Consider the following 17,837-nt stretch of genomic DNA (forward strand, 5'->3'; position numbering starts at 1 on the left):
AGGCCCTGTCTCACCTGCTGGATCTCTCATGGCTGCGGACTGTTGAACACATAGTCTGGTTGTAACTGTGCTTAAAATAATGCAATGCATTTTAAAATTGGAAAGAGAGCTTGAAATTCGACATTGGGGATTAGGGGAGGCCTGTAGTATTTTGGACTATTCCCAGGAAATCGTCCATTTTAAAGCCAGTTGAAACTTTACTTGGTTTGCAGATGCAGGATTTATGCATCTGTGGGGGCAATGTTTTGCCTAGCTTGTTTTGATATGCCCTTAAATCTTGGACCTTTCTGATATATTTGCTTTACGTGTGAATTTGTGCACCTCCCACTCATTTCAGAAAGATCTGAAACCTTGGCGTGCATTTAGTGTATAATTTTTGGGAAGCCTTCACCAAGGTATTTGGAAATAAAAGGAAGCCATGTAAATGTTATCTTCATTTTTAGATATTGCACTCAATGGGGAAGATTTCGGAAGCAGAAATTTGGAAGTCAGAACCAGAATCACTCGTAAGTTTGCAGTTCTTCCTTTAAGGTGAAATAGCGCTGCATTATTATTAATTTTATCAACCATTTCATGACATGCTTTATACAGGATCTGTAACTAACAGTGAAACCTGTGCATGCTTTGTCACAAGCAAGTCCTGCATAATTCCATGGCTCTTAGTTATACCCAAATAGATGTGACTAAGATTGCCACCTAAGAAGAACATCACATTTGCCTTACACTAATAGCGAATGTTCTTTCATCCAGGATGTCCCAGCCCTGCCAATCACTACCACCTTTTGGGAAAGGAACCTGCCTTCTGTACCTGGACTCCTCAAGTTGTTTGGCTTCTGTGCTCTCTTGACATCAGCGACTGCAGTTGGGCTCTGCACATTTAAAAGGGGACTTCTGGTGAAAAACTGAAAATCAATCTGTGAATCTAATAAGAATTGGCAGATTTGTGTGCATTTGCAGGTTCATTTTACTCTTGTCAGGTAGCGATGAATGCAATTCACAATTATCCCATGTATTTCTCCTATGAAACTTTATCTTGCAAAACGGTCCAATATGTATTTCTGAGGCCAGTACAAAGTGGGCTGCTGTTGTTATTATTATTATTTTGGTTATTTTTTTTTTAAGTGGTCTGGTGGAGCCCAGTGTATTGCCATGACATTTTCCTTTTTTACAAAATCAACTACTATGTTGATCTCACCACAGTGGCAAAGCAAAAATCATTGCACAGTGGGAGAAAAGTAGTTGATCGAACATTTCCATTGCCTCCAAATGTTTTGGGAGAATGATAATTAAATGAAGAGATTATATGAGAGAATAAATTCTAGGATCAACATTCTACACAAATTTAGGGGTCTATTTCTTCAGAAGTACTTTTTGGTTTCTGTTCTTGGGTTGTTTTTTTTTGCCGAGAAGGGTTATCAAAAAGCTGGAAGGGGTCTCTTTTTTTGAGGGATTCCACTCCATGGCACATTTTCTAGAACACATAGGCAAACTACTATTCAACCATGTGTTAACTCCAAGAATGCAAGAGCAGTTACACCTGAGTGAACCCAACGAATGAAAACACACATTTTTAAGGCTTGAGTTATGTGTTTGCAAATATTTTATTTTACATGGCCAAGCCTTAATCTGGTCATTAAAAATACTAGGACCAGATTAAAGTGTGCAAGGGGGTTGGGGGGCATTGATGCTGTTGGGACTCCTGGTTAGACACCCTCCCCCTTGTCACTTCCTGCCTTTGACTTGTGGCATTATGAAGAACTAGGAATGGAGGAAAAGTGTAAATCACTACGCACTCAGATTTGGACTTTCCGAAACAGTATGTGAATCGGAGCACAGTTCTCTGCATTTTTGTGGTGCACTTGTCCAATCAAGCAATGTTCACAATAATGCAGGTATTAGGAGGAAGATATTAGTAAAAAAAAGATAACATTTAAAATGCAGATGGGGAAATAGGTTTGTTAAAAAGTGTACATTAGCCAAAGTTGCGTAAAGCTTTTGTGTTTATTAGGAGAAATTCGCTCTAACATGCCGGTGAATTTTCGTGAGTATTTCTTAAAACATGGCAAATTGTTGCAAAATGTTGAGAACTGAATTTAAGACGGGGAAAATGTGAAACTTGAGAGAACCAAAATGGACACATCCTTCCATCCAAAGAAGGAACCTATCAACTCAGGCTAAATACAGGTGCAAATCTTAGTTAGGGGTCATTTCCAGTGTTGCTTTTCCTTTCTCATGTCTTTGGCTGTACAAATCAGGGAATAAATTACCAAAGATGATAATCTACAAGGAACAGCCATATACTGAATCAGAAAATTGGTCCATCTAGGTAATATCTACCAACAGGTTCTGGTTCTTAAGTAGATGCCCATCAACTTAGATCTTTAAGCTGGAGGTGTAACCTGGGAGCTTCTACAGCCAAAGCCTGCTCTCAGCCAATGGCCTCTCAAAACAGCATTGTGATGATTATCACATGGAACTTGTTGACGCTGTTTTGTGAATTGTGAAAGATTCCTGTCTGTCATCTTAATCTGACCACTGCAGTGTTATGAAGACTCGTGTAGCCTGAGCATTTAGAAACGCCTGGCATTGTGAGTAGCTGAGGAAAGAAAACCAGTGCTCCACTTCACACAGGGAGGGATCAACATGAACTTCGGCAGTACGTGGGCAAAAGAGAGGAAATAATATTGAGCTGGACAAAGAACTGTGCATGGTACAAGAGTTCAGCTCCCTAGATATTCCCTTTTAGATTTTGGGTTTCCAAAAACATGCAGGCACCCAAACATTTCTAAGCTTTTCTATATGAGTTCTGGACACTTAACTACTACTACTTATTTTTTAAATTAAAACATGATTTTCAGGATCCCAGCTTCAGCAATAGATACTTGATTTTGAATTTTGAAAACCGTATCATATGGAAAGGTATCTTAAAACGTAACATGGAGTCCATGTCTACCTCTGAGGCTATGGGAAAGGTCCTTTCAAGAACCTTGTCATACTTGCATCATCTTGAAGATCCATTATTTTAAAAGTGTATACAAATGATACTAGCTTTCTTTTGCACTTCCTGGATTTGCAGTAGGAACTAACACTTACTGTTGTCCAAAATCTATGTTTACTTCCTATCTGATATTAACATCCTCATCAGGTTAAAACGATTTATTATTTCTATGTGTGAAAGTGTTTCTGCTTTGGTTTCTAATGAGATGGCACACAGGAAGTACACTGTGGGAAGGGTCTTGAAGCCCATTTTTCACCCACAAAATGGAACTGCAACATCTTGCTACTCAAGTAGCTCCAATGAAATCAAGACGGCCAACTAGAATGGCATTTCAGAATGCCAGATTTCAATCTGTTGGGAAGTCTGTTGCTTGCCTCTGGCAAGAATTAAGCTGTTTCTCTGTGCTCTGGCTATGCTGTGTGCCACTGTAAACTGAAGGCACCAATTTAACTTGAGAGAGCATCTCTTAGGACTTTGAAAGACAGAGGAACAAGCTATAGGACAGACATGATGTTTCTTTTGGGGTATTATGGAAGAGTCATGTTCTTACAAAAAGATTTCCAAGTCTTGGAGTTGTTTTGCATTTTTTTTCTAAACTAGGATTACCTTTTACTAATGGCATTGTGACTCCCTGGGAGTTACATATGTATACAGTCATACCTCGGGTTAAACATGCTTCAGGTTGAGCGTTTTCAGGTTACGCTCCGCAATGACCCAGAAGTAACGGAGCATGTTACTTCTGGGTTTCGCCACTCGTGCATGCGCAGACACTCAAAATGACGTCACATGCATGTGCAGAAGCGGCAAATCGTGACCTGTGCAGATGCGCAGACACGGGTACGTTCGCTTCAGGATGCGAACGGGGCTCTGGAACGGATACCGTTCGCATCCAGAGGTACCACTGTATTTATACAACTTCCAAGTTACATCCCTTGACCAAAATGGAATGCCAAGGTTTATTAGCTTTTGGCCTGATGAATTTACTATCCTCTTCCTTTGGGTGGTATTATGTTTTTTGTTTATATTCTTTGGACAGACAGGTTTGTTAACAATATCCCAGGGCTGCTGTTATGAAGATATTTTCCCTTTTTCATAATGGATCACTTTTCCACAGTTCCTCTGTACTCGTGGGTAGTTTTCAGGCAATTGAGGGGCAGGTTTTTAAGTAGTAAGTGTTGGTTTTTGGTAATGAGAAGTCACCCTGTCTATGTGTGGCCTCTCTCCCGCCCAGCCTTGTGGCTCCTGGCTTGGAACTGAAAAGGTTTAAAGCATGGGTCGCTGATCGGTTGTTGGGCTTCAACTCCCATCAGCCTTAGCCAGCATGATTAATAGGCAGGGATAGTGAGAGTTGTAGGCCAAAAGTTCTTTACCTCTAGCTTAAAGAATGCTGCAGTTTTGAAATTATCATGTTCCACCAGGGCTTTTCTGTCTCCCATCTCCCTGGAAGACCTGGCTGTGCTCCATTAAATGACCCTTGTGGTGTTCTGGAACTATTGTTGTTTGTCTACAAGATGGAAGAGATGGAGATGCTGCTGGAGATTTGGAACCCAAGGAAAGTGGAAGGACCACATTCTCAAGCTGGGATGATGTAGGAGGTGGTGCTAAAGATTCCCACCCCACTCCCCGAGTGGGACAGCCTGTATATCCTCATCTTCCTGAAGGCTCTGCTGGGTTCTGGGACCATGCCAGCAATTCTAGATCCTTCCCTTTTTCTCACAGAGGGAGCAAGCACTGTTCAATTGCTTCTTTTCATCAGTCAGAATGTGCTTGGCTTTATCACTAATTAGAATCTATTAGTCAAAACAGTGGTGAAACTAATTCCATTTTAATTATTAAAGAAATTAGTAATTCAAGGCAGTGTTCCTGTGCACACTTACTAGGGACTAAATCTTACTGAATTCAATTGAACTTTTTTCTTAAGTAATAATAATTCCTCAAATGGCACTTGTCAAACTGATATTTCTAAACAAGGAATGTTATGGTAATCGGATGTCAAAGTCTGATTATTATTTCACCTGAATGCAAAAATGTATCACACAGTTGGGTCTTTGAAGGCAAGTCTGTGATAAAAACAGGTTGCAGAGTTAGATCACTGGTCCATCTATCCCAGGACTGCCCATTCTGACTGGTAGCAGCTCGGTATCTGAATTCATTTTAGCTACAGGTGCCAGAGACTGAACCTGAACGTCAGCATGCAAAGCATCTTCTCATCCACCAAGCAATGGCCTCTTCCCCTCGGGGTCTGTAATGAAGCATTTTACATTTGTGCTTCATAGTTCATTCTCTCAGAGCTTTGCCACAGTCCAGTCATCTTTTGGAAGCATCATAAACACTTGTCTTTGGAGTAAAGAGACGGGACATTAGCTGTGTGCCTCTTTGCTATCTGGGTTTGGTTTTTGCTTTGTTTTGTTTTTTGGTAATGTATTAGACATTATAAAATATGATGCGATGTGACATTTTAGCACGTTGATTCTTCCTGTCAATAATGTGAGGCAGGGGTCAAAGAAATGACCAACCTGAGGTCACTTTATACCAGGTATGGGGCACCTTTGACCCTCCAGATGTTGCTGAACTATGAGTGCCATCAGTCCCAGCAAGCACCAGCAATAGTCAGGGATGATGGGAGTTGCAGTTCCGCAGCATCTGGAGAGCCAAAGGCTCCCCGCACCTTGCTTTATACACTGGTTTTGTTAGAAATTACAAAGACTGGAGAGGAAAGATGTATGAGACCACAGAAGCTCTGGGTTTCTTCCTGTGTATAACTTGGGTGTCAGTGACGGCCATTCAAGTAGTATGAGAGGATCTGTAGCACCTGCAATATTTAGTTTATAGAGAGGAGGCGAAGGTGAGCATACAGCTGTTTGTGGTATTTCTGCTTTAGTATCCCATCAGCATCATACGATAGGGCAAGAGACTAGACTTAATAAAGAAGCATTTCCCTATACTGTTGTGAGTAAGCATGCAGCCCTAGGAATATTTGGCAGAACTGAGGGAGGCGGAGAACAAAGACAGCATATTTTATGCAAAATGTGATTTCCTTTACTGCACCCCTTTCCCCTGTTCTAACTAAGTTATGATGTAGCAGTCACAGAAATTCACCCATCAGGCATGAAAAAGTGGGTTGTGGATTACTTTTTGATCATTTTCAAAAAAGCACTCAAACACTCTCAACAATCCTCAGCTCTTCCATTTAATCATTCTTTTCCATAAATGTTTTGTTTCCCCGCTTTCTTCAGTTCCTCATTTCTTGAGATAAATGAGAATGTGGAGATTTTTTTGGGGGGGGAGGGGGGAGAGAATGCAACTGCTTTTCAGAAACAAAAATCGGTTGCACATTAAAGCCTTACCTCTGGTCTGGAAGTTGGCCTATGAGATTTGGTGGATGAATGATCCTGCCTTTAGGCAAGAGGTTGAACTTGTTGAACTTCTGTTCTTTCATCAACATTTCTTGGAAGCATGTCCCACATATTTCAATATAACTTTCTTCTACATCAATCCATGAATGGAAACAGGTTTCTGGGCATGAATTTACAATAACAGTATAAAAGGTTGCTATGGGGAAACCCCAAGCCAACACATGGTGCGGGTACCACTAAGCTCCAGCACCATGCAAAGAATTTAAAGTGCCTACCATCTCCAATCACCTCTTTAGCTGAAGAGAAAACAAGAACTGGGGTCAATACAGGGATGATGTTTTCTTCAACCTTCTTATCTACCAAGTGATTAATCTTTCAGAGCTGATAAATGCTGATCATACCTAAGATAATGTGGGGAAAGGAGAAGAGGAGGGTTTTACAAGCCAAATACTGGGCACTCAGCATGTTGCAATCCCCCCTCTAAGGCTAGGACCAACATCTTTAAGAGCAGCGTGTTTTATTCTCATGAATTTATAAACTTCTCTGAGAGTTCAGAACCAAAATCAGGGTCAGATGGGAGAAGGAAGATGCAAACTGTTAAGCTGTCACCTCATAAATTGTTTGTGTTAGACTTCATAAAATGACAGCGTCTTAATCTTTTGAGGTGTGCTTCGTTAACTTACAACTGACTGTTTTGCATCATACTTTAACTAGCATCCCATTTCTTGTTTATGGACAAAAATGTGTATGATGTCATACAACATTACAGGAAAAGAACACAGAGGTTGCCTTGCTTGGATCCTCAGATGAAATGTCCATCTAAGGTTGTACTCTATCAATGTGTAGTGCAAGCCTGCACATGTCTGCTTAGAAGTAAGTGCCACTGAGTTTGGTGGGATTTACTCTGTGGTCTAAACCACAGAGCCTAGGGCTTGCCGATCGAAAGGTCGGTGGTTCAAATCCCCGCGACAGGGTGAGCTCCCATTGCTTGGTCCCAGCTCCTGCCAACCTAGCAGTTCGAAAGCACGTCAAAGTGCAAGTAGATAAATAGGTACCGCTCCGGTGGGAAGGTAAACAGCATTTCCATGCGCTGGTCTGGTTTTGCCAGAAGTGGCTTAGTTATGCTGGCCACATGACCCGGAAAAACTGTCTGCGGACAAATGCTGGCTCCCTCGGACAGTAAAGTGAGATGAGCACCACAACCTCAGAGTCATTCACTACTGGACTTAACTGTCAGGGGTCCTTTAATCTTTACCTTTTTAAGTGGATATAGGACTGCAGCCTCCATTGGTTAGCTAGGTGCCTCTGTGGAGCTTACAAGAAGGGCATAACAGAGATTTCCCTTCACACTAGGAATTTAATTACTTCCTCTGAAAGGCATTATAGGACTGTAAGGCACATAACACAGCATGGAGTTTGATGACATTTTTAAGTAAGTGCTTGTTCTGTGCAGGGCCACTTGACTCTCTGCGATATGTGATTGGAAATCTGACACAATTTTAAAACTGCACTTCACTGATTCAGTAAAGACAGCATGTATGCTGCTATGGCTACAATATTTTTTAATGAATGTCTGGGTCAGTGTTTTATTTGACCAGGGTGCTTATTGTAAGTTCACCCTAGTGCCACAGTTTGGATGGCCCTTGTTGAGCCACATCGCCAAAGGGTGTGTGTGTGTGTGTGTGTGTGTGTGTGTGTACATGCCCAATTCTGGAATGGGCAGCAGGCTACAATGCCAGCATCTTTCAAGGGAGCCAGACAATCCATTCATCTCTTCATTTGTTTATTGAAGGGGTGTGTGTGCGCGCGTGCATGTGTGCATGTGTGTGTGTGTGTGTGTGTGTGTGTTGTGGATAATGAATTCAACTATTTTGGCATAGAGGCATGCCCCACTGTCAGTTGCAGTACTCAGATCAATATGTCAAATTGTGGGAAAGTGACACTTAGGACATAGTGAACTAAGGACTCTGTGCACCATTGATGTCGATGAAGGCTGTTGAATAAGAGGCGCACGGTAACATTTCACTGTATCTTTTCTGTAAATGACTATGGTGCTGCCCTACAGGTTAACGATAAGGTTGCAAAAATTGGAGGGGAAGGAATGTAGAGAGTCCAGGAGACAATGAAGAGAAAAAGGTGCTGCTAAGTGTGCACTAATTGCCCCTTATATCAATGCATTTGAAAGCCATTGTATCTGTTCATATACTGCAGAGCTGTAACTATTGTATTGCTGTTTTAAATGTCAAAGGGGTCAGAAAAATCAGCTGTTGTACTTGGCAGTGAGAATTGGTGCATAGTTCATTACAGGGCCCCTCTCTGCACCCAGACAGATGAATATTCTGGCAATACCCTGTTAAAGGCTTTAGAAACAATGTCATCTTTGCTGCAAGATGTCCTGTTCCAAGATAACACCTGAATTCTAATTATCAGCGGAAATCAAGCAGATTATTAAGTGGTGGAGAGAAGACCAATGCCAACATTTTAAAACCGCTGACCTGTTCGCATAGAGATTAACCTAACATACCTATAAGCAGCCAGCTTCAAGTACGTCTACTCTTATCTGTCTTTGAGATCTGATCCCTGCATGTCCACACTGGGTTGAGGTTGTACTGGCCCCAGCTGATCTGCATGGGGATCTGCTCTGCAGGGCCTGTAGGAGCAGTGGTGTCTGCATGACACTTATATTTTTTTCAGTGATTTTAACTAAGTTTTCTCTGGTAGGAATATCCTGGCAGCAGATATGAAGAAGTGCAGGAAAAGTTGCAATACTGTGATATCTGAAGAACATTTAGCATGCATCTCCTAAAGGCTGGGACACTAAAAAGCTGTCCATGAGTAAAATTTCAGTTTTTCAAACTCAAAAATTAACACTTAAAAATCTTTATATGCATGCATTCTGGCCACAAAAACACATGCACATGAGAATTAATACATTCACCGTCTTGGATGTTGGCCTGTCCAAATCTGCAGTGATTTTTTAAATAGTGGCTCACTTTTCAGAAAGGTCCTCCATGCCCATTAACACTCTCAGAAAGAGAAGGGCTCTACTTTATCCTAAAGGGATGGACTCTACTTCCTCTAGCTGATTTCATCTTCTGGAAAGTCCCATTCCCCCAAGAGGTTCAGTTTATGGAACTGAAACTAGCATAACATTAGTCTAGAATATTACTGTGCTATAAGAACTGTGTCCAGAGGCAGGCTTCTAAAGTTTAAGCCTATTTTGAAGTGTGGAGAAATAAAATATTTGCTTCGCAGAAAAGGAAAAATTACAACACACTAGGAAAGTGTGTGCTTGAAAACTGGAAGAGCTAATCCGCAGGAGACCTGGGCAAGTTTGCACAGTGCAATTAAAAGTTAACAGTTCTCCCTAAGTAAATGTACCCATTGATTAAACATAATATTCCTTCCAGCACCTTCATCCCTGAAACCTTATTAATGGTTTCTGTTCCAGTGGAAATAAAAGTGAAAATCTTCAAAGCAGGTTTTTAAAAAGGGGTTTTTAAATTAAATAAATTATACTGATCTAACCTGCAGCTGAGCTTTCTTCTCCTTTGATCACATACTAGTACTAGTCGTCGTATCTGTTTTGTACAAGTGTAACATCGCAGTATCAAGATATGGATTCAGTCAGTCATGGTTTGTTTGTGCCTTACATGATTGTGGCGTTTTCTTAAGTGCCTCTGTGGTGGCTATCTCGTCTTGAGTCCCTTATTATGTTCCTTTTTCTGTTCTAGATATTTTTATCTGGCAGCTGTGAACCTTTTTAAAAGTTCAACTCAAAGGAATAAACATTGCCACATTGAATGTCTTTTGTTGTTTTTAATTTTTGGCAGTCCCTGCATTCCATTGGTGCATTGATTTGGTCAAGGTGTGATGTTGGAAAAATGCCCTGGGAAGGCTGCAAGCTTCCCAAGTCTTCGGAATGTCTCTTCGGTGCCCCTCTCTGGCTGTAAATCTCCTTCAGTCCAGAGTAGCTGGTAATAATCGGTCCTTCTTTCCTGAAAAGAGCACGCCAGTCTTCTGGTATATCATAGCAGAAGAAAGATTCAATCGTAGTTCTAAAACTACTTTATTTACAGTCTTATATACAGAAGACTCCATCAGTACGTCTGTGCTCTCTGAACACCAGTACAGAAACCTGTGACATACCCAGAAGTGAAACTAACTTCCAATAGTACTCAGAAGGAAGAGATAATACAGACTTCCTTTCTCACGCTCTCTCAGACACTCACATGATTTATACAATCATAGTACCACTCGCTGGAGCAGCTTCGATAGATAGAAATCCTAACAGGTGATACCCAATGCATTTACATCCATGGATATCAATGGGTTTACTGTATGAGGTGGATATCACTCATATTTTGTAGTTAGAAGAAGAAGAAGAAGAAGAAGAAGAAGAAGAAGAAGAAGAGTAGTAGTAGTAGTAGTAGTAGTAGTAGTAGTAGTTTGGATTTGATATCCTGCTTTATCACTACCCTAAGGAGTCTCAAAGTGGCTAACATTCTCCTTTCCCTTCCTCCCCCACAACAAACACTCTGTGGGGTGAGTGGGGCTGAGAGACTTCAGAGAAGTGTGACTAGTCCAAGGTCACCCAGCAGTTGCATGTGGAGGAGCAGAGATGCGAACCCGGTTCACCAGATTACGAGTCTCCCGCTCTTAACCACTACACCACACTGGCTCTCATTACACCACTACACCACACTGGCTCTCATAGTTGCTTATGGCAGGGGTGGCTAACTCATAGTTGCTTATGGCAGGGGGGACTAACTCTTTCTGCCACCCTTGGCCAACCTGCTAGGGGTTACATGACAGTGGTAGATGTTACCACTCATGCAAGTCTACAGGCATGTCCACAGAAAAGCACGGAGCCCCACCTCTTCAGCTGATCTGCATGGATCAGCCAAGGAAATGAGTATCATCCTCTCGCCATCCATCAAATTATCCATCAGTTGATGAGGGAAAGGACAATTTGCCTCCCCTTCAGAGAGCTGGGCTGGATATATATATTTTTAATCATCACCACAAAAATCAGTGGTGTCCTAGAAAAACCTGCAACCAATCTGACCCTTCTCTCCCAGATTAATGTGTGGATTGGGGCTAAATTGTCCCCTGGCTCTTCTACAGAATGTTCTGGTGCAGTTCTCTGCTCAAAAGAGAGAGACTATCAAAATAAGTTTAGAAATGTGTATGTGCAAAAATATGTGTTTAAAATGTTTTAAAAGTGTGGATTTCAAACATGGTTGACTGTAGAAAAGGGACAAGACAGATTTATGCATCAACAAATGTGAAAGAGGCATGAACTGGAACAGACTGATTTGCCTACCCCTTTTCACAGTGTTGACAGAGTAAACACTCAGCCATGCCTATCAAGAAGCTGACTCTGGGAACATGAACTATGAACAGATGCCACCAGCCCGTCTGTAAATACACAAAACAAATTGGCCAAGCCTGCATCTGAGTCTTAGTACTGGTCTCTATGAGAGTCTGAAACAAGCCTTCTTGGTGGCTTTCCAATCCCTTTGGACGACAGTTCCCACCCCACCCCAGTCTGCACTGCTATTGGGTAACAAAGAATTTTGTAAAAGCTTGACAGCTTGCTCTTGAAATGCAAAGTGGAGAAGAGGTGGGTGGTGGCGGGTGAGAATATTTGACCCTTCCCTCACCTGTTGCTGAGGCAAGTCCCTTCCTGCAAAACTATAATTCCCCCAGTTCATGCATGTTTAGTTCATGAAGTTGCCTTTTTCTAAATGAAAGATCCCTGAATATCATAGCTTTTCCTCTTAGAGAAAATGCTACATCTGCCTGATTGTTTTAGATGCTTGTAGGAGATGCCATGGTGGGGTGATGCCACTCATTTGACCTCCGGTTGGTTGCATCACTGCTACATAATGGGATGGAGAGCTGGCAGCAAGGTCAGCAAGGTGCAGACCATTGCAGTGTTCCAGGCAGTGTGTTTGCACCATGCTGAACTTGCCACTGCCTCTCCCTTCCCCATAAAAGGCAGGGATGTAATGAACCAGAGGTCAGATGAGCATCATTCCCCTCGCCAACCATGCTGTCTACTACTGATGGTTGCCAATATTTTGCAACTTTTCTAGTTCTTTGATATCCTGATGTGTGTGAGGAGCCCTGCAATGTCACTGTAGAGTATTTTTAAAGCCAACATTTACTATGCAACACAATGGTCTGTAACCAATTATATATCTAGTAACCAATATGCTACACAATGGCCTTGGAATTGTAATGTTTACACCTGTTCATAGCCTGGTTTCAGCAAAAACAGAACCAGTCAACAGAATTAATGAAAGAAATCCTAGGCTATTTATATCCCTATTCGCAGAGATAAACAATATGAAATTGAGATGTTCCAGCTCATACTGCTGGCTTTTCAAACAACAGATCCATAGTGTCACATCTTCTCTGACTCAGGGCACTTATTCACACACAGCAGTTCTATGGCAACAGTACTTGGATTCAGCCCAGTGTTCTGAGAAGAATGGTTTTGTCCTTGCAGCTAAAGCTCAGCATGTTCTTCACTGTATCTACTTTACTGAAAGATTTAAGTTTACTTCTGTTAAGTTTGAGCTGGTTGTCAGAAACATCAAAAAGTAGAAAGAAATTGGATGTATAAATTTATTCTGCAGCAAAAGAAAGATGTTGCTTCCAGCAGGAGCATCATGTCAGCAAGCAGCAGGGCACTGCCAATTTTAATGAAAGTCTTTTAGTCGAAATCCCATTTGCAGCTCCCACAGTCATGAGAAGTGCTTTTCTCTGTGTGAAGTTTTGGAACACAGCACAAGGCAATGTTAAGTGATTGAGGAGAGCAGCTGCAGAACAATACAGCCACTTCGCAAGCCAATAAAAGGTTCCCCCTAAATGCCCCAAACCAGCAAAACTGATCCACTTGCAGAAGAAGTGGGCTGTACAATGCAAAAGGCCATTCTGAATTGGATCCACAACACACAACAGGAACTTCAACCCATAGCTGTCAACTTTTCCCTTTTTTAAAGGGAAATTCTCTTATTCCGAATAGGATTCCTCGCAAGAAAGGGGGAAAGTTGACAGCTATGCTTCAACCTGATTTACTTCTTTCTGCACCAAAGAGAGAGATTTCTAAATGGATACTAATGTTGGGAATACAAAGTCATGTCTTCTCTCCAATGATTCTTGGAGCCGAAGCCAGCCCACCCATGAGTCGAGGTGAAGCACCCACCTCAGGCAGAAGTGCAAGAGGTGGTCTTCCACCCACCCCACCACTCCCACTGTTGAGAGGGAGGCTCTCCAGCATGTGTCATAGATGTTCATCTTCCCTGGCCTTGGTGGAGAAGCCAGGTAAGCAGCATTGTTTTGAGGAATGCCCTGGCTCCTGCTGAGTTCAGAGAGAGCCGGGGCATTCCTGAGTGCCACATTGCCATTTGGCCTCAAACACCCACCCCCAAGAAAGAATCCGAGCACCCAGCTCCCCCAGAGTTGTGCACATATCATGCTTGCTTCAATTCAGAGAGCCACAAACATAGCAAAATTCTGTGTGCACCCATTGCTGCACTTGTGAGAGTTTCATCCTTCTGTCCAAACGCCTCCCTCCCCCTCTCCCTGCACCAAGGTCATTAGCATCTAGAGCTGTCACTACAGTCCTCCTTTACAAAGCTCTGAAATGTTTCCTAAAAGCTGTGCGTATGTGCATTTGCAGGGAGGGTGTAATTTGCAGCAGACAAATTGCCCTTCAGTAGATATAAAAATGACACAGCTTGAATGATCTGGAGTGTTTTAAATGGATACTTTAATGGCAATTCAAGGAATGTTCAAAGGCATATTTCACTAAATTACACAGATAAGAGGCACAAATCGTATCTACCATTTTACAAAGGTAGTTAATGATGAGAGGAGCACCCAACAGACTTGGGTACCCTTATCACCAAATTGTCAGTTATCTACATACCTGTATAACATTACCTGAAGTAAATTGTCTTTTCCGGAAACCATTGGTCACATTACCATTGGACATTAACAACATAAGAAAAAGGTGCTGGATCAGGGCAGTGGTCCATCTACTCCAGCAACATATTCTCACAGAGGCTAATCAGATGCCTGTGGAAAACCCACAAACAGGACCTGAACACAAGATATGTGTTCCTCCCTCCCTTCCTGTGATTTTCCACAACTGGTATTCAGAAGAATCATGGTGGAGGCAGAGTATAGCCACTGTGGCTAGTAGCCACTGATTACCCATGGAGTACTGTGTAAGGCTGAGGAGAACAGGGTTCAAATGCCTGTCCAGCCACCATGCTCACTAGATGACCATGAGTCAGTTTCTGGGGGGTAGTCAACTAAGTTTTACTCGGAACAGACCAACTGAAAGTAATGGCTCTAACTCAGTCATGCCCATCAATTTCAATGGGTCTACTCTGAGAAACTTAGTTTAATTCCATTCACTGCCTGTCAACTTAAACTATCCCACAGAGTTATGAGAAATAAGGATGCTTAGCAGAATACAACCCATTTTCATTTAGCTGATTTATTTTTATTTGTTTGTGTCAGAAGGGAAACATTTTGTCTAGCTTTCTACACAAATGTGGCTCTACTTCCCTAGTTCCTGTTTTTAATTAAGGGGTTTGTAAGTTACTCCTATTTCAAAAATGGCAAAGCAACATCTTATGTGTTCAGAACATAGTGAGGGATTCTATACTTTTTTCTGTAGAGTAGTACATGTAAAATAATTACACACATCTCGTATCGTAACCCCACTTTTATTTATAGAGCCTTGGGAATCCTGAATTATCTCTCTTGCTAACTTTATTACCTTTATTACCTTGCTTTTGCACTTAATGCTAGTTATTTCTCTTTAGTCAAATCCTTGCTGAACCTCATATCTTATAATAGCTGAAACTACATTTACAGTTGCAAAATTTACAAAATTACAGTTTTGTCATTTTAAATGGCAGTAGACTAAGTACAACAGGCACTTGACAGCATAAACATCTAGTTTAATGAGCCACTAGAGTAAGCCTTTAACATTGATTTGTTCACTGTGAGATTTAAAAAAAAAAATTAAGTCGAACAGAATTTCCCCAAAAGCATTGTGAAATGTGCAAAGTATCTGTTCTGGCTTGTTCTCAAAAGGCATAAGGGATAAAAGGCCACTGACTTTAATCAATAAAAGTAAGTGAGGAATCATAGAATTCTGGAGTTGGAAGGGACCGTGTGAGTCATCTAGTCCAGCCCCCAGCTATGCAGGAATCCTTTTGCCCAACATGGGGCTTGAACTAGAAAATAGAACTTTTGCTTCACTACTGCTTGATTTTTAAATGGATACTAAAACTCTTTTTGATGTGTTGATACTTCTCTCCAAGAACAACATTTGTTCATTGAAAATATTTATAGGCAACCTTTATGGGTAAAACTCACCCACTCAAGGCCACTTATAAAAGCAACAGATAAAAATACAGTTCCCACGATAAAAATACAATACCCAGCATGAAGGGCGAAATTGAAACATTTTCTTCAGAAGCATTCTCGGAAGATAAGTCCCTTTTTATAGGCAAGAAGTCCAGCCGCAGCCAGCGAGGTGAGGAAAGCAGAACATCCAAGGAACCCCAAGAGGCCTGGGACAGATGGCAAGTTCCTCTCCAAAAACGTGGTAGTGATTGGGAAAGCTGGGACATCCTAGGTAGAATGTGCAGTCATTTTTAGAGCACAGCAGTTTCAACAACAAAGAAAGCAACTGTACAATGCAGTTAAACAGGGCGCCAGAAACTAACTCTTGCTGAGGACTTCCGGGTTAGCGCAAACAGCTAATGGCGGATTCCCTCCGAGCTCCGGAGGGAATCGGCTCCGCTGGAGACGGGTCTTGCCGCGACGGCGACGCGGAGACCCTTAAAAACCGCAGGCGCAGATGCCTGCGGACCTGGTGACTCGGTGGGCACCTTAAACGCCCCCTCTGACCCACGAAGAGCCTTTTTAAAGGCTTCGGAGAGGGTACGGAGAGCGGCGCGGTGCTGGGAGTAGACCGCTACCCCAGTGGAGCGAAGCCGCGTGCCATGGCTGAAGAGCGCTGACTTTTTCCCCTGAATTCGGCTGGAAAAGAAATAACCCGTGAGTAAGCGGAATTTGGACTTTAAAATATCTATTTGTGAATTCGGTACGACCGGGGGGGGGTGTTAAAGGGAAGTCCGCACCCCACCTTTTGCAGACGATCTAAAGCAACGATAGAAGAACTAAGCTGGAGAGCCTACCCTTTGCGGGGTGAGTTAAAAAAGAAATTAACTTCCTCGATTTGGCAAAAAGAAATTTTGAGCTGGAGTGTAAGAGTGGAATTTTAGAAGCTTCCTCTGTTGTGTACAACCCCCCTCCCGGGCCCGGGAGCGTCCCGTGTTTGAGTCTGTGGAAGAGCAATACGGAGTTTGACAGCTGTCAAAGCTGTCAAACGGGCAGTTTAAAGCTGAAAAATTGTTATTTGAGATCTCTCTGGACTAAAATGAGTTACAATTGAACTAAAATCGTTGGAAACAAAGAAACAACAACGAGTCAGAGGTTTGTTGGAAAAAGATTACTAAGTAACCAGATTCCCTCTAGGGGGAATTCTGTGACATTACAATGGCTGCGGATGGAAAGTTACTAGCTGAAATCGAAAGAATGTTTTATTTGGTGGGAATTTTACAAGAGCAGAGTCTGACTATGAATAAACAACTCACGGCCTTGACTTCTGGAATAAGCAGCTCTGCTGAATGTATTGAGGACTTGAATGAGAAAGAATCTGTAGCTGAACTGGAAATGATATCTCAAGAAGTGGAGGAGACTAAAGAAGGAAAGGACAAAGCACAGATGGAAAGCACCAACCAGAAGCTTACACTAGTGGAGTATAAGCAAGGAGACTTTTGGATCACATGGATTACAAATCTGCGAAAGATGCGAAAGATGAAGGAGGAGGCTCCTGGAGTATATGGAATACAGGAACTTAAAATAAAGAAGAAATACGATTGGGGCCTCCACTTTGACTCTGAAGTTGAATGGCTTGTGGAACTTCTGCAGCAGTTGTTTTTAAATACTCTTGTGGGAAGAAAATTTGGTTTGATGGGGATAGATCTCCTTCGAGATTCGACGGCCAACATAAAGGACTACCAACAAGACCGGCGGAGAGGGACGGAAAGAGACTTGAAAGCCTCGGATGTGAGGAATCCAGGCTAAGAACTGTTATTTTGGACATGTATTGGGGAAGGGACGAAAACCGGGGATGGGAGGGAGGGGAAAATAGAACGTTAAAATCACTCATGACTTTTGGGTTTAGTTATTATGACTTTTATCTAATATAAAATGGGAAATCGATGGAAGAGAATTTGAGTCCAACTTAGGAAAGAACTTATTTGTTATAAAAGATGTAATATTAAGATGGTAAAGAGGAGAAATAATAATTTGCTGACATAATTATGGGAATTAGGATGCATGAAGGGGGGTGGGGGGAAGTCAAGGAACAAGGTTAAGAA

General features: G+C 42.0%; 2 protein-coding genes across 3 annotated transcripts in view; one reads left to right on the plus strand and one right to left on the minus strand.

Moving 5' to 3' along the window:
• The window catches only part of LOC309530769 (amine oxidase [flavin-containing] B-like), a 58,342-nt gene that overhangs the window by 37,743 nt on the left and 2,762 nt on the right, over window positions 1–17,837 (plus strand). The window contains exons 14-15 of one of the 2 annotated variants that reach the window (XR_014218880.1): window positions 444–506; window positions 751–1,087. Coding sequence is in view for 1 of the 2 variants with exons in the window: in XM_082219859.1 (XP_082075985.1) it covers window positions 444–506; window positions 751–906 (219 nt within the window). In the remaining variant the exon portion in view is untranslated. Of the gene's footprint in view, window positions 1–443; window positions 507–750; window positions 2,015–17,837 lie in introns of those variants that run through there. The other variant, XM_082219859.1, reaches the window with a different exon arrangement.
• Window positions 14,121–17,837, minus strand: part of LOC309530768 (amine oxidase [flavin-containing] A-like) — a 31,940-nt gene continuing 28,223 nt past the window's right edge. The window contains exon 16 of the mRNA XM_082219858.1: window positions 14,121–16,020. Coding sequence (XP_082075984.1) covers window positions 15,859–16,020 — 162 coding nt within the window. The 3' untranslated portion in view covers window positions 14,121–15,858. The remainder of the gene's footprint in view (window positions 16,021–17,837) is intronic.

Source organism: Podarcis vaucheri (genome assembly GCF_965113315.1).
Source record: "Podarcis vaucheri genome assembly, chromosome: 4".
Taxonomy (NCBI): domain Eukaryota; kingdom Metazoa; phylum Chordata; class Lepidosauria; order Squamata; family Lacertidae; genus Podarcis; species Podarcis vaucheri.